The sequence below is a fragment of the Verticillium alfalfae genome, genomic scaffold, assembly GCF_000150825.1.
Source record: "Verticillium alfalfae VaMs.102 supercont1.13 genomic scaffold, whole genome shotgun sequence".
NCBI classification, from domain to species: domain Eukaryota; kingdom Fungi; phylum Ascomycota; class Sordariomycetes; order Glomerellales; family Plectosphaerellaceae; genus Verticillium; species Verticillium alfalfae.
This window is the reverse complement of record NW_003315026.1, coordinates 85,799-110,552: the sequence shown is the minus strand read 5'-3', so window position 1 is coordinate 110,552 and position 24,754 is coordinate 85,799. Positions and strand designations below refer to the sequence as shown.

The 24,754-nt window shown below is 56.9% G+C and overlaps 8 protein-coding genes across 8 annotated transcripts in view; 3 read left to right on the top strand and 5 right to left on the bottom strand.

The window, feature by feature from the left end:
* Positions 1-344: 344 nt before the first annotated feature.
* On the bottom strand, positions 345-2,978 carry VDBG_08665 (conserved hypothetical protein; the record flags this gene model as incomplete). Its single annotated transcript, XM_003000823.1, has 5 exons — positions 345-729; positions 796-975; positions 1,060-1,968; positions 2,036-2,096; positions 2,150-2,978. 5 exons carry the CDS (start codon positions 2,976-2,978, stop codon positions 345-347), a joined length of 2,364 nt encoding a protein of 787 aa, XP_003000869.1.
* Positions 2,979-7,687: 4,709 nt separating this feature from the next.
* On the bottom strand, positions 7,688-8,886 carry VDBG_08664 (predicted protein; the record flags this gene model as incomplete). The annotated part of the gene is made up of 3 exons (XM_003000822.1): positions 7,688-7,867; positions 8,319-8,703; positions 8,759-8,886. 3 exons carry the CDS (start codon positions 8,884-8,886, stop codon positions 7,688-7,690), a joined length of 693 nt encoding a protein of 230 aa, XP_003000868.1.
* A 3,554-nt stretch (positions 8,887-12,440) lies between these two features.
* On the bottom strand, positions 12,441-13,631 carry VDBG_08663 (predicted protein; the record flags this gene model as incomplete). The annotated part of the gene is made up of 1 exon (XM_003000821.1): positions 12,441-13,631. The coding sequence occupies one exon, from the start codon at positions 13,629-13,631 to the stop codon at positions 12,441-12,443; it is 1,191 nt and encodes a 396-aa protein (XP_003000867.1).
* Positions 13,632-14,370: 739 nt separating this feature from the next.
* On the top strand, positions 14,371-15,973 carry VDBG_08662 (conserved hypothetical protein; the record flags this gene model as incomplete). The annotated part of the gene is made up of 2 exons (XM_003000820.1): positions 14,371-15,241; positions 15,333-15,973. 2 exons carry the CDS (start codon positions 14,371-14,373, stop codon positions 15,971-15,973), a joined length of 1,512 nt encoding a protein of 503 aa, XP_003000866.1.
* A 256-nt stretch (positions 15,974-16,229) lies between these two features.
* VDBG_08661 (conserved hypothetical protein) lies at positions 16,230-16,505 on the top strand (the record flags this gene model as incomplete). The annotated part of the gene is made up of 1 exon (XM_003000819.1): positions 16,230-16,505. One exon carries the CDS (start codon positions 16,230-16,232, stop codon positions 16,503-16,505), a length of 276 nt encoding a protein of 91 aa, XP_003000865.1.
* A 504-nt stretch (positions 16,506-17,009) lies between these two features.
* Positions 17,010-19,371, bottom strand: VDBG_08660 (nucleolar protein; the record flags this gene model as incomplete). Its single annotated transcript, XM_003000818.1, has 2 exons — positions 17,010-18,947; positions 19,000-19,371. The coding sequence occupies 2 exons, from the start codon at positions 19,369-19,371 to the stop codon at positions 17,010-17,012; spliced, it is 2,310 nt and encodes a 769-aa protein (XP_003000864.1).
* Positions 19,372-19,784: 413 nt separating this feature from the next.
* Positions 19,785-22,971, top strand: VDBG_08659 (condensin subunit Cnd3; the record flags this gene model as incomplete). The annotated part of the gene is made up of 2 exons (XM_003000817.1): positions 19,785-22,485; positions 22,544-22,971. 2 exons carry the CDS (start codon positions 19,785-19,787, stop codon positions 22,969-22,971), a joined length of 3,129 nt encoding a protein of 1,042 aa, XP_003000863.1.
* A 211-nt stretch (positions 22,972-23,182) lies between these two features.
* Positions 23,183-24,754, bottom strand: part of VDBG_08658 (GPI ethanolamine phosphate transferase) — a gene marked incomplete at both ends in the record, with an annotated part of 3,159 nt that continues 1,587 nt past the window's right edge. The window contains 4 exons of the mRNA XM_003000816.1: positions 23,183-23,754; positions 23,809-23,843; positions 24,321-24,589; positions 24,641-24,694. Coding sequence (XP_003000862.1) covers positions 23,183-23,754; positions 23,809-23,843; positions 24,321-24,589; positions 24,641-24,694 — 930 coding nt within the window. The remainder of the gene's footprint in view (positions 23,755-23,808; positions 23,844-24,320; positions 24,590-24,640; positions 24,695-24,754) is intronic.

The window sequence follows — 24,754 nt, the reverse complement described above, 5'->3', positions numbered from 1 at the left end:
TCCTGCGAGCAACCTTGTCTGATCAAAATAACCGTGCTCGAAGTGTAGGAAAAAAAAAAGACGGGCAAAAGATGATCGGTGAAAGCCCCCAAGATGTAGCAGCCAACGGCCAATCTCGAACACCGGTAGAAAAACTCCAGGAAACTCCCGTAAACGAGCGTGCGTACAGGCCATGTACTGCCAGGCCTGCAAAAGTCTTTGTGAGAAGAAACGAAAGGAACAAAAGAAAACATTGCGTATCCCACGACTCAGCGACACCGTGTTTGAAGAAACGGTGCCGGGGGTGCGAGGTGGCCACAGTAGGGGTTGGAAATCCTCATCAAGTACAAGTTGATGCTCCACCATCAGATCCGGTTGCCAGCGTAAGCAGGCGGAAACAGAGCATAGCCGCCAGCCGGGGTGCTCAAACTCGTGGTATGTGCCCTCTGACGCCTATGTCTGTATGTTTCTTTGTTTCTGGTGGACTGCACACTATCACGCCCTGCACTGGCTGCGATACGCCTCTCCTCGTCCCGTATATCCCCCATGGAGCGGGACATGACATCGCCACCATCTGACCATGGGCTCTTCGGGCTCTTTGGTGATGACAGAGGTGGGACTTCGTCGTATTCCAGGGAAGCAGGATCGACGGTATCTAAAGCCTTGGGATTCCACGCCTCGAAGGCGGTGCCACTGGTATAACGAGTCAAGGCAGTCAAGTTGGAGTCTGCTGAGATGTGGCGCTCGTCGCTAGATGTGGTATGCCCAGTCGAATTCGAGCCAGTCGTCGACGTGCTGGTGCGATCATGAATGTACAGGCCGGAGGTGCTCAACGCCACAGGGGCATCCGTGCCGTAAGAGAAACGAACTGCCCCAGAAGAGAGCATCTCATCAGAATACTCGTCGACGCGAGACTCTGCCATGACCATCTGCTGCTGAAAATCGCCTGGGATAAGGAGGGATGGCGAGAGGTTGAACCCATGGGATTCTTTGAAGCTAGATGCACGGGATGCAGTTCGCACATGCAGATGAGTAGGACTGCGGCATGCACTTTCGATTCGTGGATGTGAGAAGTTGGACGTTGTTGGCATCAACGGAACTGTCGGCGTGATGGCCTCGTGGCCGGTGGCTGTCGACGCTTGACTAACAGGGCTGAGGGCCGGAATGTCAAAGTGCCGGGCCGGCACAGGTTGAAGCCCAACAGACAATGGCTGAATGCCCTCGATATCCTCGTCAACGCAGAAGCTGTAGGAAGCCGTCGTCGCTGTCGCGTCCAGATCCACAGAATGATCCTCCTCATCCCTATCACCGTCAAGAGATGGCCGATCCCAAGCGTACTCAAAGTCAGCTTCAGCCTCGTGTTCGTAGCAATAGTCAATGTCATCTTCCCAGCTTTCACGAGGCAATATTTCAACCTCGCTCGTCTCATGTAATGCTGCCTTCAGAGCGCGCTGAGCAGCAATCACGTCGAATCGTCCCAGCGTGTCGGAAGCACCACTCATGGGCCGATGAGGATCTTTGGACTGGAGTTGTGCTGCTTGAAGCTGTGCCGACAGGCGCAGCATTGGAACCGAATGACTTCCGCGCAGGGAGGAGTTGTTGCTTGCCAAGCTGAGACGCGATCGCCGGGATGCTACATGCTGCTCATCCTCCTCCGGAACATCAGCCAGAGCAGTCTCATACGCGAAAGTGGTGCTCGAAGTCGTCAGGGGCCACGCAGCATCATCGGGCGTCGTGATTGCGTGTGGGAAAGTTGGGCTTGACGGCGATTCGACCTCTGCGGATCGCGCAGCAAGGAGTTCGCCGGCTGTTGTGGGAAGCATATCACTCTCGGCAGGCAGAGGGAAAGGCTTCGGCTGACGGAACCCACCGCCGGTGACTGGTCGGTCCCACGAGCCAGCGATCAAAGAATCGGTCGCGTCGTACCGGGTCGACGTCCTGCTAGAGATACGAGGAGGCGGGATAGGCGGGATGGCGTCTTCGGGAGCCCTGGGAGGCCGGGGAGGCGCCGCCGAGCGGGATGCGGCACTGTGCATCTGCTCCTGTGAGCGCGTACGCTTCATAAGGCGGCGTGGTGAGACCATGCCTGGCGCCTGTCGTTGAAGCGGTGGGGACTGCTGCGGCGGTAGGCGTCGCGGTGATATTTGAGTGGGTAGATCGACCGGGGCACCATCTTCGCGTATGGCCAGAGCCTCAGAGGAAAAGTTGGAGAAATGAAGACTGTCGCCTTCCATGCCCAGCAGGGGAGCAGCTGGGGGGGGTCTTGGTGGACGAGCAGCCGAGAAGTCCGCGCGACTTTCACGTTGTGCTTGAGGCACGTGTTCTCGCCGCGTGTGAGTGACGTGCTGAAAGTTGTAGGGACCAGAGATGAGCAGTTTCTTGTTACCACTGCTAGAGGCCGGACGGTCTACGGAAGTAGGGTCCGTCTTCGGAATCTTGCGCCGCCCAAACAGACCGGGGATAAGCTGCTCTTTGGGCGGGGGTATGGGGTTGCTATCCAGAGGTTGATCAGTCGAATAGAGTGAGCTCCCGGAAGAACTGTTGGCATTGCTCTCTGCCCTCATCCTGACTTTTCGGTTGAAGATGGTCTTTCCGAACAATTGAACACTCTCTGGTCGATCGCGTGATGGCATGCTGCTCGAAGTTGACCGGCCGGAGGATCGCCTGGACAAGGTGATGTGCTCAAGCGTGTTTTCCCACGAGGGGCGATCCGTGGCGTGAGGACGAGCTGCAACTGAAGAGGTTGATTCCAGAGCTGAGACCCTCTTGACGTGTTTACTGAAAGCACGGATTCGTTCGGGCGAAGGCGGGCCGTCTACAGCTGGCTCAAACATGATGTCCTTGGAACTCTGAGGATCAGGACGGGACCGGGTGCTCGGGCGGGACGTTGATGAGGAGACATCCTGCTTCGAGCTGTCGTTATCAATGGTAGCCCGCCGAGCTGCCTTTTTGAAGTTATGGGTGGTGGAGTAGATGGGTAATGGCGCGGATGCCCACATGATGGCCGTCGAATGCTTCCTTTTTCTCTTTTCTTCAGCGTTCCTGTCTCAGACCCCCGTGCTACGCCAGGATGGTGGTCTTAGAGCCACGGTGGGAACCAACGTCAAGACTGCACTCCAGCGCAACACCGCGTCGGTGCTGGCTTGACCTCTCCAGGCTCGCTCAGAAATCGAAAAAAAAGTCCAGATCTGCTGTTGTACTTTCGGAACTTTTCCTGGTGTTGATATGACCTTTTTTGCGGGTTCGCGGGGGTGTGGTTGTGGACGTGCACGCCAAATGTTTGTGCGTAAAACTGTCTGGGCGCTGCAGATGGACGTGGGTGACTGACAGCTGGGCGGGAAAGCAATAGTTGACAGCAAAGCGACACAAGTCTTCCTTATACAGCAAACTGCTGAATTCGTGTGCTCAAAGTCGAGCTTGTATTCGGCATGCAATAGCAGGCAAAGCAAAACAAGCAGAAACGAGGCTAGGTTGAGGGCAAGCAGAGCAGAGCAGAGCATGATGGAACGGGAACAGGGGGAAGTGAATCGGGGGGGGGTCCGTGAGACTTTTGTTGAATGATAAGCTGGGCAAGCGTTCCTGGGCTCTGGATCCCTGGGTCTAGTCTCCTCAACCTCCTTCCCTCCCCCTCCTACAAGGGGGACGACGGACGGGCATGGGGCGGGCAGGGGAAGGATGTGATGCTGGTAATGACGGCCCCCTGCCCGGTGCAACCTAGAACCCTGCCAGCATGCTGCGAGTTGCTGCGCGGCGTGGATGGGGGATCCGTAATTAACCCTCCCAGTAGAAGACCCAACAAAAAAGGGTGCAATATGCGCTGCGCAGCAAAATACAACCCCTGGCATCCCGGCCGCGCTCTTTTCGGGTCTTTGCTGGGCACTGGTGTCGCGACAGGAGCCTGACCGGATGCAAGACGAGTCGAGACGCGACTCCAGCGAGTGTCAACGGGGGTGGAGGGAGAGGGGTGGAGGGGCACGGCACGTTGGAGCAACGGTGCTGGTGTTGGTCTCCTGTTGGCGGTACGTTGTGTGCAAGGCGCACCTTGTGGATGCATTCTGCACACTGGACGAGCATGAGCATGAGCAGGGCATCGCGCGCCATGCCGCCAGGCTTTACCTGCTTGTGAGAGTAGCGTAGGTGCATGGAAACGAGTTTATGAATCAAGGTCGCCTGATGCATGTGCATGCATAGAATGACAGAGCTGGTTGTCAGCGGACTCGACTCGCCGTATGGGGTTCTCGTACCGCAACGCTCACAGTAGACGATTCGGCGGGAAGCCACATGCTGTGATCAGTGGGAAGGCTAGGTAGCGTGGTTCGGCGCCGACGTGAGTTAGTGGGTATTGTGTGCAAGGAGCGGCATGCTCTGGTCTCGTTTTCTGCGCTGGACAGTGTCGCAGCACCCCAGTGGCGGCGCAAGACTTGACACCCATCTGAGGTACGGATGGGGGGTTTGCGTGAGGGACAGAGGAGGCGGGGCGGAGCGGGCCAGGCTGACGGCGCTGGGGCACCGCGTGTGTGGTTGGCTTTGGCTAGCGACGAATCGAGTCTGGTTGGCGGTTGAGGAGGAGATTCCGGGTGCGGATTCCGGGGGATGCTGGGCCGGCATGACGAGAAAGTCTGTCGCCGCGTGGTTGTCATTTACACGTCTTCTGTCCTATCCCGTCAGAGCAGAGGTGGTTAATTTGCGACGGGCAGTTTTCCATGTCGCGTGTCCGTATGGGTCGTCGACGCAAAGAGAATGGCGTGGACGCCGAGTCTGGGGAAGGATGCACGGTGCGAAGCGAAGTGGCAGAGTAAATCAGCAACAATTTCGAACGCAATGCGCGCGTGTCCATAGTACAGCACCACCTTTATGCAGGCGTGCCGGCTCGTGATCTGGAGACGGAGCAAAGCGGCAGCCGTCATCATGCTGCAACTGCGAAGCGAGCCCAGGCGAGAAGCAGCAAGAAAGAGGACTAGGCGTTCCAATGGCCACCATCATATGTCCCACGGCGCTCATGAAGCATGCGACATGTGAAGCTCGAGCCGTTTGAGCGGGCCATCCATGGGAGTGGCAGCAAGATCCGTCAAACGCAGCGCCTGGGGCCAGAGAGGATGCGCTGTGCAGAGCTGGGCCTATCCGGGCGCTGCTGATGATGGACTGCATCGGGAAAATGGCGAATGGAAGCCAAGACGAGCTCGAGACGGCCTGGGAAATGGGATATCAGGTCGCCTAATCTCTGAGGATAATGAGCGTGACAAGCCGCTGGGATCCAGACGCGGGCTGGCAGTCCGGGAGCGCATGTCAGAACGGAATGGCATGTGGCGATGGTGGTACTGATGGTGGTGGTGGTGGTGGTGGAGGTGTGGGTGGGTGTGTGGGTGGACGATGGGCAGGTGGGTGAAGTGGACGAGGGAGGGTTGAACCACGATGCCATCGAGGACCAAGTGCCGCAAAGATGGACACATGGTTGGGACAGATGGAAGGCACTGGAACCACAATGCAAGGTACCGCGTCCTTTCGTCCTGCTGCTCTGAGATGAACTCTTCCTTCGTCTTGCTCGGCTGCACTCTGCGCAATCCGGCAGGAGCACCCCCTCCCTAGCAAGATCGCACATGTAGAGGTTCAAAAGGCAAGAGTCCAACGGGGAGAGGCAAAAAAAAAAGTCCAGAGGATGAGCAGGAGCATGAGCATAAGCAGGTGCAGGACTGGAGGGCTGCAGCTTCCCGCGGAGAGATGGACAATAAGATGAGGGCGGTGACGCGTTATGGTTGGACACACAAAGGTACTCCAGGATGGGCAAGACGCACTCGAGGTGCCCGGCCCGCAGTTGCTGCAAGTGATGGTAGCTCCACTGCAACTTCCCTGGACTGACCGGTCAGCAAGACCCAATGTTGGGTGGTCGCCTTGACGAGGATGAGTGACAGCTGAAGCCTCGATTCGCGGCCTGCTCCGACGTGGTTTTTTTTTTGGTCTTGTTTCCCACGCTTGTGAAGAGGCGTTCGCTCTGCTCAGACTCAACTGAGTTGGCTCCGAACATCTTGCTCCCAATGCTTCATCAGGTGCTAGGCTCGCAGCTAACGCAGCCATTCGCAACCCAGGCCGTTCTCGACAGTGAGCACCACACGCCCTTGTCATCGTCTGACTGGCCACCGTCAGCCACCCTCTCGTTCGCTCGGCTCGAAGCTCTCGGGGTCCATCTGTACCTGCAGTCAACAACACACTTCGACCCTTGGCTTGCCCGTCGACAATCGTCACACATCACAGCCGAGCCCCGGGTTGCCACCAACCTCCCTCACCTATGTCGCTGTGCCCGTGGGGCCTTGTGGGGTTGCGACCAAAGAAGGATGTTGCGTACGTCTTCGGAACCGCCTTGTCCATCGTAATTCCATGGCGCAGCCGTCAATCACACTACTGTACAATCTTGGGTTACGCCCATCTATCCCAATCTCTCTCACCTGGTCCACCTCCGATATTGCTCCCCCAGACACCAGCTTGCTTGCAGGCGTCAGGGATGCCGGTTACCACCTTGCCTCGCGGTGTGGCCCTGAGGCTGACTGGTTGACATGTATGAACTGTCCTTGATCTATCCACCCATCCGCCGAAAGTATCACACGAGGACTGGATGCTGACTTGTTGCCCTTCTCTTCGCAGCCAACAAAGTCTAGCCAGCCGACATGGCTCAGAGGCCCAGCAGCAACCCGGCGTGCGTTGCATACCGTCCCGCACAGTTGCATCTCGGAGGAGTCAGATCCCTCCAGCCGCGGCTGTGTGTGTCCCCCTCGGCTGTCCGAAAGCCATCTCCTCCAATCTTGCCAGCCTCGGGCAACCCATGTGAGACCGCCGCTGCTTCCAAAAACCCTGTGCTCGAGGCGAAACCTCTCTACTGTATCCTCGTTGCAAACCGCCATACCGCACCTGAGCCAGAGCGATGCCGATTGTGACAGATCATGATCGACGCGGCTTAGCACCGTACCCTGACCTGGCCTTCTCCGCTGGGGGATTCTATCCCCAGTTTTCAAGCAGCAGGGGGTTTCCTTCCTGGTCCAACAAGGTCGACGGCGCCACATTCCGGCTGCCCTCGACCAGACAGACCCTGGAAGTTGGCCCAGGGCCTGGCCTCGCTACCAGTATGGTCCAGGGGAGGGCTGCCAGTGTACCTGCCCATGTATTTCCTCCTTCGTCAGCTTTGCCAGCTGCGTGCTTGCGTGTGTGTTCCTCTTGCGGCACGCCTGCCGACAAGCCTTTGTGTCCGGTGGAGGGTCTAGCAAAGGTCCAGACTCCATATGTGCGTCATCTGCAGACGAGCAGAAGACACATTATTCGAGGGCCAGAAAAGTCGTGTTGGTGCAACTCTGGCCGCCTATTGCTAATCTGGCATATGCAGCCCTCTCGACCTGAGCACCCCACTGGCGATATCTGCGATGCCCACGCATGATGATTGCGGTGGAGAATCAAGAATCGCGGGATGATAGTGGAAGTGTGATGATGGAGTTGAATGGCGTTGCCAGCCTCGTCCTGCCTCCTCTGGCAAGACAGCCCGAAAGGCCGAAAGGCTGGGAAGGTAACAGATTGCTTGGCTGGCATGTCAAGTTGGGATGTGAGTCTCGATTGGACAATGGCCCTGGCAATTCCACGTGTGGTTGGTTCCCAGTCCTCTTGCCTCGTTCGGACCTCCAAGCGTCTGGACTGTTAGGCTAAAGCTGTCCGTCAGAAAAGTGTGTGACTAGGCAAGCTTGCTGTTGCATATCCGGGGTCTTCCACCTGCAGTATTCGAGAGGGCAAATGCCTCGGGCGGGTTGTCAGTCGGTCCACGAGTCTGCATCAAGCCCCAACAGTACGCACAGACGGTTGACCAGTCGCACATCTCACGTCGAGCCCCCGCGTTGAGTCGAGCGGCCTTGTGCTGCCCACCCCACAGCATAGCGGAGCGTCCCATCACGGCGGGACAGTTGTGCGTCGAAATGCGTCCTTTTTTCACACCTTCGTGTCGATGTTGTTCCGTCTACGCCATGTTTGACGTTCGGAACGTGACCGCTTACATGGTACCAGCTCGACACTGTTGCATGGAACGTGATCTCGGGGACAAGCCCGCGCTATTGTGTCGACGTTCTTTGAACCGAACCGCACCTGACACCGCTTCGCAGTCTCACATGCGGCGATCATCGATTGACTACTTCGACCAACACAAGGACGAGGTCACTGAAGAAAGTTTGTTTTGCATGAGGAGGCGGGAGGGTGCAAACATTTGTCAAGGGCACAGCATGCCCTGGGGCGATGCAGCATGGGGACCTGCAGCCATGCAATATTTTTCGAGAGCGGCTTCCTGTTCCTCTGCTGCAAGCTGCACCACGCACTGCAGAACTGGAGTTTCTGGGCATATGCGCGTGCGGGGCTTCCTCGCATTGGTGGTGAGCGTCCTTGTTGCTTCCCGAGTGTCGCTTCGTGGTACCTCGCCTCATCTTGCCTTGGCTACCCTTGAGCGGCTCACCTCCAAGCATCTGCGTGCCCCTCCTCAGCGGGCCCTTGGCCTCTGACGACGGCCATCGTTGGAGGTTTTTCTTGGTGGCGGCACCATCGCATCGCAGCCAGACGACCCGGTTTCCGGAGCTGCAGCTGCTCCTCTCTTCGTGTGTGTGTGGATCGAATCGAGGGCACGAAGCTGTGTATCCGTGGTAGGTACCTAGGTCAGGCACGGGTGTGTGTCTCGAAGGTAGAGATTTCTCGTGCGACCCAACCAGCCTGGCAACCATTCAGTGTATAGTTCTTAGCCCTATTTCACAGGCACGGCACATACGCACATGGCAAGCATGTCTTCGACCTCACAGGGAAGCACAGGGTATGAAGGAACAGTGACGTGAGTTCCAGGCTAGGGATGTCCAGGTATCCCTTCCTGGACCGGCCACCGTACGAGGCAGAAGTCATAGCCCCTCGACGTGGTCCATGATAAGGAAGTGCATGTGCCATTCGATGTCTCAATCAAAAAGCAATTGGTGAGCAGTCGGTGTGACGAGCCACGCTGTTGGCGCGTGAAGCCGAGCCTAGACGTCGGCAGCTTGACGTTCTAGGACGGCAGGCTGCAGAGACAGAGCTAGCTGCCAGAACTGCCAGAGCTGCCAGGGCTGCCAGATTACGTTGCCCCGAGATCCCCCTGCTACCGTCTCCCGCCAAGCCTATCGAAGAAAGATCGTCAGACGCGATACAACCTCGAACATAGAGTTGGTGAAACGTGGTGCGCGCGCACACCGACTTGACACGCCATAAACGGCGCGAGGTCTTGCCCATCTTGCCCAAGTTGGTCTTCTCCCCCCCCGGGCGAGTCCTCTACCACCTAGACTCTCGAGGCGCAATCAGGACAGGAAGGGCAGGTAGGGCAGAAGGACGGGGGCAGAGCAAGGGCGGATGGTCGATCTCTCAATGTGGCACTGGAACAAAGCGAAACCGCCGTCGCGGGACCAGCAAGGGCCCGCAGTGGACAGACGTCGGGGTGCTAAGGCAAGTGCCTACTGGGCGGGCTCGCTCGGGGGGTCACTGACTTCCAAAAAAAACGCCGACAGGATGCCGTGTAGGGATTCAGGGTATGTCTTGGTGAGGGAGACAATCACACATGTAATGCCTGACAGCGCACCTGCCAGTCAGTCCGTCAACGTCTGCCGATGAGATCGAGGATGGGGGGCCTCTGCTACGGTAGACGAAGTGGTTCTCCAAATGGGGTCGTGGTGGGCTTCTCGCTGTGATGGAGACTGGTGTTTTTTTTTCCTCCTTTGCTCGTATTTGGGTTCTCCTCTCGAGCACTGCCGGAATAGCCACGTAAACCCACGACGACTTGTGTCTGAGTCGAGAAACGGGGTCTGGCTTCGCTGGCGAATTGACGAGTCAGCGAGAGGACCACTTTGAGTTTCTCCAGAGTGTCCTGGTGCCTGGCACCGCCAATATGGCTGTCTGCCGTATGTGCCTGCATTTGTGAGCGGGAGACTCGGCCTTGCAACAGCCTTTCCGGGCCATACAGGCCACGATGATCCCGGTAGCGGATTGTGCAGATGGCATCATTGTGATAGATGGGTGTCCTGTTGTGAGCACATAAAAATAAACACAAGGGGAAACCCCGAGCATGGAGGGGGGGTCCATAACGTAAGGGCCCGCTGTCGGCCGACGCGTCGCGCCCCATCTAGGTACCCTAAGAAACCGAACGGACGGCTGTTTGTCGGCAGGAGCGCACCAAGGTGGGCGCCGGTGGACATGGTACAGTACCTGGGTAGGCAGGCAGTTTGGCGTCAGGGGAAAATGGATATGGGGGAGCCCATCCATTGCGAGTTAGCAGGAGGGAGGGACGCAGGGGTTCCTGAGGCAGGTATTTGGGCGGTGGCTAGCTCCTGGACTTTCCTGACGGATCCATAACTATCGCACCTTGCTCGCATCTTGGCAGAGCATCCAGGGCAAAGGGGGTGCAACAAAGATGATGAGGGGTCCTCCATCCTTCCACCCCCAGTGAAAGAGACCCCCCTTCGTCTACCTTCGTCTACACCCCCTGCCCATCCCCCTCACTACTAGTTCACCCCCCTTCGGCTTCCGATCCAACAACGTCAAACGCCTTATCCGTCACTAGGGAAAACCGCTCGCTCGCTCGGCATCTTGGCCTCCCACCGCACCGCCTCGTTTTAGCTTCTGACGCCCTTACCTCACTTGGGAAGGGAGCGAACGGGGGGGAGCCCATCCCCATTTAGGGCCCATTGGGGAGATTCAGTTCCATTTCGCTCGGACTGGTTCTTCATGCCTGGTGCCTGTCGCTGGTCGAGGAAGCTTGGACAGTGGTGGGTGCAGCAGGGCCTGGGAAGCTCGAAGGCTAGGTGGAGAGAGCTAGAGAGGCAGGCTCGAAGCTCTGCCGGCCTTCTATGCCGTGCCGGGACGTGGGACGACCGTTCCCCGGCCGCGCCTCGATCACTCCCTGGTCCCCGATGGCATATATCAGGAGATGAGTAAGGGAGGCTGATATGAGAGAGATGAGAGAGAGAGAGAGAGAGAGAGAGAGAGATGAAGAGAGAGCCGACCCAGCACGGGGCATCTGAGCAGGTCTCTCCTTACTCGAGAAATCGTGGCGCGGCACCCAGCAAATGCCGACCTTTGACTCTTGGCGGCGCTCATAGCCTCGTGCTCGTGTGGCCGCAGCCGTCCGAAGTTCGCCGCGCGCGTGTGTGCCGTATGGTCTACACCATGGCATGGCGTGACGTGGCGGTGGTACTGCGACGACACCGTTCGCCAGCCCATCTGCTCGTCGTGTCAAGCATCGTTACACGGTCGTCGGGGGCCGGACCACTTGGGCTCCGCGTTTGAGCCTCCCCAATTGCTGCAGGCAGGGTAAGGCGGGAAAGAAAAGTAGCTTTCTGTGCGCGCTGGGTCAGTCAGCCACACCGGTCGAGAGAGAGCACGCAACTCGGAACTCTGCTTGGCTGGGTGCGTGGGTGGTTGGCATCCATTGTCCCTTTTGTCCGTCCCATCCACTGGTATGACGCCCCAAAAGGTTGAAACCGAGCTCCCGAATCCTTGGACGTTACCAGAGCTCTTAAGCTCCTCCCCACCGCCCGACCTCGAAGTGGGAATAGCACCCCTCTGCAGCCCGATTCACGGTCAGCACCAAACCTGGAAGCGGACGCGACCCCGACCGTGCTGAGGTACCATCCCGCGAGCCGATGCTGCCTTCTCCTTTTGTTTGTTTCTCCTCTTGCCGCCGGGCCGTCCGCGAGACAGAGATTGACTTCTCGCCTTTCTGTCAATCATTAGCAGAGCGTCATATCAGGCCTTAGAGTTTTATCCTTGGTGATACCACGCGCACGGACGGGGACGTGACTGCGAGAAGGCAGAGGTCGGCCAGCCACGCAGGAGCGCGTGTCCAGGGATATGAATATCTTCAGCAGGCTGGTCTGGTCTGGTCTGGTCTGGTCTGCGTTGGTTGTGTTGCAGGTTGTGGCGGCACGGCGAGGCTGGGTTCCTTCATTTGCACCTTTTTGCACCTTTTCTTTGTGGTAAGACTATAATACGACCCTGTCCATATGCAACATGACTTGCGGCCGCGCAACGACGATGCGCTGCAGGTTGCATCCAGCCAGCTTGGATCGGTTAATGATGTCAGTGTGACCGAGGAGCCATACGCCATACGCCGTCGCAGACGCTTGGGCGACTCCAGACTTCTTTCTCTGCGGGTGAGAGGCAATCTATGGCGAGCATGAGCGGCGATCCGAAGCACGGCTGTGCCCTGCGGCGTGATGATCGTGATGTTGGCATGGTAGTTGACATTGTGTACGAGATATCACCATGAACAGCCGGGTTTCGTCACCCGTAGAGCAGACATTGGAATTGCACAATGTCAGTCAGGCAGTTTGTGGGAAGCATCTGGAACCAACTGGTGGTGGCCGTTGAATCCGTGAATTGTTTTTGTATTCATGACCCGATGAGAAGATTTTCGCCAACGAAGAAGCCTTCTCTCATTTCCAGAACCAACCCTGATCCGTAGCTCCTGTTTCATTCTTGTGGTTATCTGGGTTCTCTCCATACCCCTTTTCGTGAGGGCTGCGAGTAGCGGACCACGAGTAGTGGGAGCGAGTTTCCGTTTCTCGGCCGACCTCTTTGCCTTGATCGTCATAAGTAATGCTGATTCTCGTTGTCTTGGTGTTGCCGTTGACATCCTTCTGCTCCTGGACCGTCTCATCGACCCGCCATCCCTCTGGTAATTCGCGTGGACTGGTGTCACGGACTTCGCGCCCGTTGCCTTCTCTGCTCTGGTCATCGACGAACGCAAAGGCCTTCATCAGCTCCTCCAAATGTGCCTCGATACCCCGGGGGTTTTGACGACCTGCGATGGTATCGTATGCGTCTTCTTCCGTTTCCTCCGTGCCTGGAGAGGGGCGAGCCGCAGTCGACTCCGTCAGAGGGCTGTCGGAGGGACTTGTGGCCCCGGCCTCCTTTGCCTGTTGGTCGTCGTCCTTGGTGGCAGACTTGTCGTCGAAACGATCGTCCTGTGCCGCAAGCCAACGGCGCCATCTCTCACTGATCATATCCTCCAACGACGCTGGTCTCGGTTCCCAGCCATCCCACAGTCCTTGTCGACAGAGCTGATGGAGCCACAGCACAGGCGGGAGACCCTGGGGGTACAGCCGGTTCCATTCCTTCTTCAGCTCGCATCTCTCTTTCATGTCGGGTAGGCCTTGTCCGCTGCTGACCATGAGGAGATCTTCAAAGGCATCCTCGAAGCCGAAGTGACGAGGGTCGGCTCCCTCGGGCAAATCTGAGGGAACCGGCTGGCGGAGGCCACGCAACTTCAGTGGTGAGTGAGGCGAATCGACGAGGAACGAGATCCAGAGACTCTGGTAGAGGGTCTCTGCAAGCACCTCAGGGTCCGCCAAGGAGGCTAACCAGGGCATGGAATTGGAGTTTGCGGGACCGAGTGCTGGGTCACGGCTCATTCCATGTTGTTCCACCGGCGCCTCAGTCACGCCAGTGCTGTTGGCCGGGGGTGTGTTGAACGTGGTTGCAGGAGGGTCCATCCACTGGGTGTTCATGGTCTTGGAGAGAACCGTTGGCAGGCCCAACGCGCCCTGGAGGGCAGTCCCGATCTGTTCATCGACCTGCTGCTTGAGGCGATGGAAGAAATTGGTGAAGGGGTCGTCGCTCGGCATGTTGGGTCTTTCTGCGCATCAAGCAAGGTAAGGAGATGTGAGAACGTGGTGCTCTACACCACAGAGAGCTGGGTCTCCTGCCAGCAAGCAAGCAGCAGACAACTCGCTACGAAAGTTTTACTAATATAGAGACAATACGGAAACAGTCAAAGGCTAGAAGGGGGTAGGAACACGGGCAGTTTTGGCAGGATTCTGCTGGATGGAGACACGGTCGCAAAGAGAAAGGTGAAGATGAGAAGGAGCTTGTCGCTCTCGACTTGGAGTTGAGCGGGGAGTCGCGAGGTCAACATCCATCACCCCACTGTGACGTGTTTGGCAATGTGTGGCACAGTCAGTCAGCCCACTGTGGGGCGCATAAACGGCGCCGCCGGCATCTCCTTCGTCAGCTGTCTGAGCCGCTTTCTGCCTCTGCCTACCGCGCCAAGATGGATTCGATCTCTTCGCCTCGACAAGCCCGCCAGCTTCCCGGATCTCGCGCAGGGCCGTCGCACTCGTTCCCGTCATATTCGTTGCTCGTACTTTTCGCCTGGGAGCGACTGACACGCCCGCCCACCTCGACAACAGGGCATTCGACCCCCTTCGATGACCCTCAATCTGACCCGCAGTGGCTGTACATGGGTGTCGACATCCCGCTGCCGTACCGTTACCTCCAACATTCCGACAACCTCGCTGCACATTCGAGCATCCCGAGTGCTGCGCCTGTACGCCTGAGTGCGATCGTCTTCGCGACTCGCCAACGATGGGCGTCCTTGGGTCCTTCATGCCCAACATTGGGCCCGGTCCCGGTTTTATCCACCGGGAGGACTCTGGCAGCGACGACAACAATGGAGACCTGCAGAACTGGTCATCTCTTATCGGCATCACCACCGCCATTGTCGGTAACGTCCTCATCGCTCTTGCGCTGAATGTGCAGCGCTATGCGCACATTCGTCTGCATCGCGAGCGCCGGCGCGTCCGCCGACGAGCCAAAGAAGCATTGAGGTCTAATCAGGACGGCGTCAACGGCGCGAGAGGAGCCGCAGGAGGAACATATGGCACGCTGGGCACACCACAGAACCACACCGAAGACGAGACATACTTCAATGGCAATCATGCGGGGAATGGAACGTCGGCGACATCCGATTCTCTGACCCGGTCGTTCCGGTCCGAAGACTCAACCGAGTCTGACAGCTCTGGGGACGATGAAGAGCAGGTTGCCTCAACCTATCTCAAATCGCCATACTGGTGGGCCGGCCAGATTCTCATCACTCTGGGCGAGCTCGGCAACTTTCTGGCGTATGGGTTCGCGCCGGCGTCCATCGTGTCGCCCCTCGGTGTCGTCGCCCTTATCTCCAATTGCATCATTGCTCCCATCTTTTTCAAGGAAGTCTTCCGTCAGCGAGACTTCTGGGGCGTCATCATCGCGACCGGCGGCGTCGTCACAGTCGTTTTGAGCGCCAAACAAGAGGAAACAAAGCTGGACCCTCATGATGTGTGGGATCACATCACGACGATCGAGTTCAAAGTATACCTTGCCGTAACCGTCACGCTCATCGCCATCCTGATGTGGGCAAGCCCTCGGTATGGCCACCGAACCATTCTGGTTGACCTCGGCCTTGTCGGTCTCTTCGGTATGTAGCATCCTTGGGCGTCAATTCTGACGAAGCGGGAGGGGGGGGAACGACCTTCTTCACGTATCATGTACTGACCGCTCCTCATCAGGTGGCTACACTGCCCTGTCGACCAAGGGTGTCTCCTCAATGCTCTCGTCCACCCTTCTTGGCGCCTTCAAGACTCCTGTCACATATGTGCTGCTCTTCATTCTGCTGTTCACAGCCGTCATGCAAGTTCGCTACGTCAACAAAGCCCTGCAGAGGTTTCCTTCGACACAGGTGATCCCCATCCAGTTTGTGACGTTCACCCTCTGTGTCATTGTCGGCAGTGCCGTCCTGTACAGAGATTTCGAGCGCACTTCTGGCGAACAAGCGGGGAAATTCATCGGCGGCTGCCTGCTCACCTTCTTTGGCGTGTTTCTGGTCACTAGCGGTAGGCCAGGGGAGGACGAAGAAGAGTCCTACTCGGAGATCGATGGCGAGGAAACGATAGGACTCGCTCGTCACGATTCGCACCATTCTCGCAGCATCCGTCAACCCTGGCGGGGCGTCAAGTTCCCGTCGTTCCTCCAAAGTATCACACGCCAGCATCTTTCAAACCGACATGCAGCACGACAGCGGGAAGCCAACGCTCAGGAGACCATCTATCAACCCACCCAGGACCCCCGGCGAATCGGCGCCACTCCTCAGCAACCCGTGGGTCATGTCAGGCGACGAATCGCCTGTTCGCGGTGTGCGCACCATCTCTGAGGATGCGGTGGCCTCATTAATGACACCTTCCGAACCCGCAACACCGTTCCGGGACGGTCTGGGACCCATGTCATACACAGCCGAACCTCAATTGATGACGCCGCGCCACCTCTCTGTTCCCGCGTCACAGAGGCCGCAAAGTTCAAAGTTCAGTGGGCCGTTATTCTCGCCATCACCCTTGTCATCAACAGTCAGCGCTGTGGTCAAAGACACCCTGCTGCGGAATGCCGATAATCCTTTGCTGAAGAGGCCCTCTATGAGACGCCTCCGGACCAGCATTCGCGCGAGTCTGTTCATGTCGGAAGAGGAGCAAGAAGTGGCCGAAAGGCGAGGTCTGGCCTCCCGCTCGCAGGATGAGCTCAACATAATATCGGACGAGCCGATACAGCCCAGGCAAGAACCACGCCTTGCGTCGGCCTCTGGCGGGACCGGTCGGCCTAGAAGTCTGAGTGATACCCTGGGTGAGCTCTTCAGAGTGAAGCGGAAGAAGAGGGATCCTGCCGAGGGAGGGCTGGAGGAAGATGCTCCATAGCCGTGGCGCTGTACTGTCATCTCGACACCAAGCATTGCATTTTTGTAGGGCGTTTCCGGACATGGGACGGTGGCTGGTCGTCTCGTCTTCTCTTGTGGTTTTTCGGCCCCAGTCTACCGGCCTTGGATATACATTTATTACAATTATCGATCAATACTTTTCCGATGACTGAAGGTTCCCATGACGCCACGTTGCGTTGTAGTCTGTCGCACGTTGTCTTCCCATGTGCGGTCTCTTTTCACTAATCCCAATCCCAAGATCAAGCAAAAGTAAAGCATCACGTCGCTATCCTGGTGCGCCGAAACTTGTAACACCAATTGCGTTGTCGATATGCACACAGTTTCCAACCCAAAGATTGCTTCCATAAAGCAATTGAATACATGATCAGTAGCACCAACTTCCCAGTCGCCATAAACAACTCGTTGTATTCACTAAATACGACAGCTCAGTGGAGCCAAATGGATATCATCCAGCTTCCATCAACCAAACTTTGAAATGACCTAATTAAGCCTTGCCGCGCGACTGAGCCTTCTTCTTCCGCATCAACCTTTTCCTCGCAATCAGCTTGTGCTGCATATCTTCCTTCTGCTCTTCCTTGGCTGCCTTCTTCCCCGAGACAGCCGCCGTCTTAGACCCACCAGCAGTCTTGCTCGCTGGCTTGCTTGACGTTTCTGCAGGCTTGGCCGAGCCAGGCGGCTTCGCTCCAGTCTTCAGCGCAAATTTCTTGCTCGACTTCTGACTGGGCTTGGACTTGTGCTTCGCGGTCTTCTTCTCGGGTTCCGGGGCCTGCTCATCTGCAGGCTCCTCCTTGTCCTCTTCGGCCTCTTGCTTCTTGGACGTTTGCTTCCCCTCCGTAGCCTTGCGCCTCTGTACGACCTGCGCGTTCTCAATAGCGAATTCCGCCACCAGACGTTGTTTGCGGCCTTGGTCATTGTCCATTTGATGTCCGTTGAGCCATCGGAGGCCCATCAGTGCCCATCGATGAGACGAGTACTCGATGAAGCCATAGCCTCGACTCTTTCCGCCAGCTGCTTCGGTGACCTTGGATCCGTCACGACTCTCAAACTCAATCTTGGCCTGGCGTACGATACCCTTGCCCTTGAGCTTGCGGTTGTGCTCGGCCTCCTTCGCCTCCTTGTTGGCGCGAGCCTTTTCCTCCTTCGACAGCGGCTGGCGCAGGCCGTTTGTGACATCTGTAGCGAAACCGACACAGGCCTCTCGCGCCAACTGCTTCAGCTCCTTGGAGGTCATGCTATGAGGAATATTACGGACGGCAAGACGGGTCAGACTGATGTGCAGGGAAGGGTTGCCCTCCACAAGCTTCTTGCGTTGCTGTCTGCTCTTGTCTCTCATCATGATCTCGGCTTGCGACAAGCTCTTGTACATGGCTGACCGGGTGTCGAGCTGACCCTCCTCGAGGAGGAAGAGCCTGCGCTTGTCGTTGGCCCGGCGCTTCACGCCGGCATCAGCGGCCAGACGACCAGCATCATCCTTGCTGACGGCCTGGGCAACAGACAGCAACCGACCGTCCAAAGTGTACTTGCCTTCGGGGTCTGCCGTCTCGTCTTGCAGGATGGAGTGCTTGCCGACAAGAGGAGCGGCTTGGCTGCGAGGGGCGTTCTTTACACAGGCCTTGGAGTCGGCCTCGTCAAAGAAACACACAAAGCCGGTACCGGCAGGCCGGTCCGTTGCGCGATCCATGACGACACGAGCGTACCGAACGGGACCAAAACGGGCGAAATGGGACTTGAGCTGCTCATCAGTCGTTGTGAAGGGCAGGTTGCGGATGAACACGGTGGAGTCGTTGTTCGTCGTCTTCTTGGCGGCCTCGGGTTGTTCTGTGGGTTTCGATTCCTCGGCGTCGCTTTCCTCTTCCTCGTCGGACTCTTCGAGCTTGGCGCCGTCGTCTTCTTCATCATCGTCCTCGTCGGACTCCTCCTCTTCGTCGCTATCTTCTTCGTCCTCGAGATTGCCCATGGTGTTCTTCATGAAGTTCTCGAGATCCGCGTTGAGTTGAGCATCGGCGTCATCCGAGGCTGGCTGCGCAGACTTGACAGACTTCTTCGCAGTCTTTTCGGTTTTGCTCTCGGGCTTCTCCTCGGGCTTCTCCTTGATCTTCTTGGCCGATCTGACAGGCTTCTCCGTGTCGACTTCAGCGCCTTGCTGGTTATCCCACTCCTCCTTTTCAACAGCCCAATCGACAGCAATAGTTCTTCCGTCAATGCCTTTGCCGTTCATGGCCTTGATTGCATTCTCAGCGTTCTTCTCGCCACGAATGGTGACGAATCCGAAACCCCTGAGCCTGCCATTGTTCATGGGAAGATCAGCAAACTTGATCTTGCCGTAGCTCTGAAAGAGAGCCTGAAGCTGTGCCGGGGTCTTGACGCTCCATGGCAGGTTGCGAATGATGAGCTTGGGCGACACCCAAGCCTCCTCTATCGCCTGCGAACTTCTTTTGCTTTCCGACAGGGGCAAGAGTGGCAGTCCTAGGTACTGAGCTGTTCTGGTCACGGTTTCGGGCTTCAGCCAGATCGACCGTGATACGACGTCCTTCCCAGAGTTCGTTGTTGAGCTTCGCTTTCGCCTCAAGAGCATCTTCGGCGTCAGTCAGGGTAACGAATCCAAAGCCTCGCGATTCTTTCGTCGCCTGGTCCACAACAACCGTGGCGTGCTTGACGGGGAAGTGCTGCGAGAAGTAGTCGGCAAGGGACTCGCTGGTGGCGTCAGGAGGAAGCGATCGAACGAAGAGAGAGCGGTTGGCTTCGACCTTGGCCTTCTTCGACTTCGGCTGGGGAGCACCGTCGGCGTGATGGTTGGCGGTGGCCGGGCCCCTGGAGCGCTTCAGCGCATTGGCAGAGGGAGCCATCATACGTTGTTCAGATATGGCTTGGTGGATTGGTAAGATTGTTGCGTGTACGAGCTTGCAAACTGAAGCCGCCACGAGCTCTCTGGTTTCTCTTTCCCTCGCTGTAGATCAGATTGGGACTGGATTTTTTTTCGGGATGGGCTCGTTATCGTCTGCACTTGATTGCTTATCAGCACGTGGCGCCAGCTGGACCCCGCACTAATCCATTTCTGGCAATTTATTGACTGGAACCACAACAGACGCGCCCCCGATACTGGTGATAGCGACTGCCAGCGCACCAGGGGTGGGAGTGCTTTCCAACAACACCGAAAAACCGACATAATCACCCAGCTGCCCATGACCAGACGACAGCAGCGGCACTAACAAGATCTTCCTTCTTCACAAACCTGATCTCAGGTTCAAAATCCGTCACAATGCCGAGCCGAGTACCATCCCGGTCGACGCGGACATCCACCGCCGTCTCGCACAAAGCATCATCATCAACCCTCAACCCCAGAGCTTCGACCACATCGCGCGCTTCTTCGTTGCCCGTGGACGTGCCTGCCGAGAATCCAGACAGCCCGCTGCGCTCGCAAATCTGCACCGTGTTCCGTGACGCCCAACGAAACACTGCGTCCCATCGAAAGCTCGTCGTCAACCTACGTAAGATCCAAGAAGCATGCTGCTACGAGCCCACGAACCCGAAGAAGACCGATATGAACGATTTCGACGAAGGAGCTTTCAACCATGAATTTGTCAGATGCGTATTGAGGGTCATGCCGGTCAAGAAGAGCGAGAGCGTCGGCGAAAAGGTCATTCGCTTCGTCGGCGTCTTTTTGCGACACGCCAACGAAAAGGACAATGAATTCCTGGGAGAAGCTGATGAGGACGCCAGCGTCATGCCGGAAACACCGAGTACGCGACTCACGAGTCTTCTCATGGAGACGGTGCTGCCCCTTTCGATGGCCAAGGACAAATACGTTCGGTATAGATCGACGCAGCTCATCTCACACATAATCAACTCGCTTGACGCCATTGACGACGAGCTGTTCCAGAAATTACGACACGGGCTACTCAAGAGAATCCGCGACAAGGAGGCCATGGTACGCTCACAAGCAGTCCTTGGCCTCGGCCGGCTTGCTGGCAATCAGGCCGAAGCGGGCGGCAACTCGGACGATAGCGACGGAGATGATACAGGCCTGCTTGAGAAGCTGCTCGAAGTCCTTCAGAATGATCCGTCGGCAGATGTGAGACGGTCTCTTCTTGTGAACCTGCCGATTTTGCCCAACACTCTGCCCCATCTCCTGGAGCGGGCGCGCGACCAAGACGCTGCTACCAGGAGGGCTGTGTACTCCAGGCTGCTGCCCGCCCTGGGCGACTTCCGCCACCTATCGCTGTCGATGCGTGAGAAACTTCTACGCTGGGGTCTGCGTGATCGAGACGAAAACGTGCGCAAGTCTGCTGGCCGCCTCTTCCGCGAGCGCTGGATTGAGGATTGCGCCGGAATCGAGCCCACTGAAGAGGGCCAGCAAGCTGAGCCAGCTCCTCCCAACTTTGATGGCCTTCAGGAACTCCTGGAACGTATCGATGTCGTCAACTCGGGCGCAGAGAACGGCGTCGCGCTAGAGGCTATGACGGGCTTCTGGGAGGGCAGGCCAGACTACCGCGAAGCCGTTGTCTTTGACGACCAGTTCTGGCAAACTCTATCCGGAGAGTCCGTCTTCATGGCCCGCAGTTTCAATGACTTCTGCCGTAGCGAAGACAACAAGAAATACGAGTCGCTGCTGGAGGAGAAGTTGCCCGAGGTCACCAAAGTGGCCTTCTACCTCGAGCGTTACATTGGTGTCCTCGTAGATGCTATCAAGAGGACGCAGCAGGCCGCCGCGGATGAAGACGAGGAAGAAGACACAGTTGAACAGGAGTTCATCGTCGAGCAGATGCTTCATATTGCCATCACTCTAGACTACTCTGATGAGGTGGGCCGGAGGAAAATGTTCGCCCTCCTTCGGCAGTCTCTTTCGATCCCAGAGCTGCCTGACGACGTCACGAAGCTCACAGTCAATGTCCTCCGAGACATCTGCGCCCCTGATGCAGCCGGCGAGAAGGAATTTTGCAGCATCGTTCTGGAGGCTGTCGCTGACGTTCATGACACCATCGTGGATGACGTGGCACCCGACGCCGATACCACAGAGGACAGCTTCCACTCGGCAAGGTCTGAAGTGGCTGGCGACACCACGCCCAAGAGGCGGGGGCAGGGTTCGGAAGAAGACGAAGAGGAGTCTCAAGCGAAAGCTATCAAGGAGATCATGGTCAACATGAAGTGCCTGCACATTGTTCAGTGCATGCTCTCCAACGTGGCCGGGGATCTCCAACAAAACGACCATTTGGTTGCGATGCTCAACAACCTTGTTGTGCCCGCCGTACGAAGCCACGAGGCTCCAGTTCGAGAGAGGGGCCTGGTTTGCTTGGGCCTGTGCTCTCTGCTCGACAGATCCCTGGCGGAGGAGAACCTGACGCTCTTTATGCATTTCTTCACCAAGGGTCATACTGCTCTTCAGATCACCGCGTTGCAAATTCTTACAGACATTCTCAACGTCCATGGATCTCAGCTTCTCGCAACAACTCCAGCCCTGTTGAAGGTCTATATCAAGGCGCTCAGGTCTGGGTCCAAGGCTCCCGAGGTCCAAGCGGCCGCTACCTTGGCGGCATCGAAGCTTCTGCTCGGCCGCGTCGTTACTGACCATGATTCCTCATCCGAGCTCTTGAAGACGCTCATCATCGCCTACTTTGACCCTTCGAGCGCGCACAACCAGAGCGTGCGACAGGCGCTCAACTACTTCCTGCCAGTCTTCTGCTTCTCTCGCGCCGAGAACCAGGAACTCATGCAGTCTGTCGCATTGGACGCACTGCATTCGCTCTACAATATCAGGGAGAGCCTGGAGGACGACGATGCCGACGTTAATGAGGACATGCAGAGCCTCGCGACCATCGGCGCTTGTCTCGTTGATTGGACTGACCCAAGGAAGTGCTACACGCCAGGTCTGGGTCTGGACACGGAAAAGAAGGCAGCCAATGGCGACATTCACCTCAACTTTGCCGTCGATATCCTCGAACGTCTGAGCGGTAACATGACAAGTAAGCGAGCCTACCTTGCCCCCTTCCCCCGTTTCAATTTTACTGACCCCTCGCGCAGAGGAAGAAAAGAAGGTTGTGGCGCCCTTGCTCGGCAAACTCTACATTTCACCAACGAGCTCAGAGGAGAAGATCCGCGAGACCTTTGACGAGGTGTCCATCGCCGTGAATGACAAGATTGTGTCCGACACGACCGGCAGGAATGCGCTGAACAAGATCCACATCAGCTTGGGAAAGATTGTCGCCAACCTAGGCGAGGCGGGAGCCGACGATCGCCGTGTCAGCAGGAGCGTGTCAGTTGTGGGCGATGACAGGACAGAGACGGAGGGACGAACGGTCGTCACGGAACCTCGCATCAAGGAAGAGGATGAGGAGAGCCAGGCAACGAATGCCAGTCGTATGGACGAAGACAGTGACGAAGGGACGGTCATTCAGGGCAAGGAGAGGGATACGCTCGTGGACGATCTCCTGAGCGAGGAGGAGCTCTGAAGGGGAGTGTACTACGGCGGACGGTTTGCGCTGGTTACTTTGTAGTCCTTGGTTTGCAACAAGTCGTTTGGTCTGGGATGGCACTGAGGTGGCAACGGGTTTATGATGATGAGGTATGGCCTTTGTACATCTGCTATGGGGAATCTATGGAATGTGCGAATATCTGCGATTTCTCCAAGGGCTGAACCCCCCGTGCGCTCTTGTGACCATTTCATGACCGGCGCGCCCCATCCCAATACAGGCCGCTGGCCAGCAAAATGTTGATGAACAAGTGCTGGCCTATGCCCCACGCCATGCAGTAGAGGTATTTTGGGGAAAAGACGGTCCAGATGAACAGGTGCGTCCGCAGAGCTGTGCACGCAGCCATGATGAACGCGACGCTGCAAGTAGCAAACAGCGTGACGTTCGTGAGATGTCGGAACAGTACAGATGAGTCAGGCCTTCCCCGAGACCTCTGCAGCAGAAGCAGATTTGTTGCTGAGGTCCAGTATACGGGCCCTGCCCAGTTGCTGATGAAGGTCAAAGAACCGACACCCACCACGTTGAAACCCGAGACTCCGTTGTAGGCGCTGGATAAGTCGACGGATGAGATGGCATTGGTGCCCCCGAACGCGAAAAAGGACATGTACTGAAGAAGTATTGACGTGGTTGAGATGGTGGTGACATCAAGATCCAGGCTGGCCAAGAAAGTATACTGGACCTCAAAGAGGAGCAACAGGGGGATATTTGTAACGCGCGATTGCGTGGCTGCGAGCAGGGCATATAGATAATGAAGCAGCTCGGCTGGCGAATGTGAGTTGCAATGCGACCACGTTTCGGAGGCTGGTGTTGACTTACCCATGGACATGGCGCTGCTGGGTTCCGCAACCGATCTGGAAAGAGCGTACGCAGCCACTGCTGCAAGATCTAGGAACACAATCCGGGCACGAGTCACCAGTGTGAGCCTTTGCAATGCAGCGCTGATGTCGTGTACGAATCCTCCAAGAAGCTCCGGGGCATCTTCGTGCGTGAAGGCAAGCTTGAATGTCAAAGCTGACAAGATGAGGACGAAGACGATCCCAAAGGACAACACACGCGATAAGCCTGAGAGACAACGTTGGATACGAATGCCCAGCAGTGCGTATGTGGCCCCGACGAGAGCCCAGAGAGTGAGCGGCGATGCCATCAAGAACGTTTTCACAATGTCCGGCTCCCCGGCATGCTTTTGACCCGTCTGATTCCACGCCCGCACGAGACGAGTGGACAGTAGAGCTAGCGAGAGCTGCAAAGCCCTTGAAAATGGTTGCTTGGTGCTGGAATCTAGGTCAGCTCTCTGGTTCGGAGGGGTCGCAAGGTCAAAAGAAACATACTTTCGCAGCTGAACGATTCCAAGCCCACCAAACCATGCCGACGTAGCCCAGTACCAGAAGTGATGCTCCTCTTCTACGAAGCTACTAGCAAACATCATGATGCCGTAGGAAATTGTCATGATGACGAATGGTGTATGACTCCAGCAGACTTTGAGGAGCAATACATTTGACACGAGGGCCACAAAAATAGATGCTTGCCCTCCAACGAGTCTAGGCATGTCATAGTTGCTCGCCATATTGCTCATCAAGTCTTGAGCTCTGCCAAGCCACTGTGTCCCGTCAGAACAATTGTTCGTCGCATATCTCGTGTGTTCACTCACCTTAGAAATTGCCGACACCCACTCCGAGTCGATTGGGCTGTCATGCTTGAATGACTGGCGCTGAGTATCAAGGCGGCTGCCATTCGCATGCTAGTCCTAGTGGTTCATCCTGAA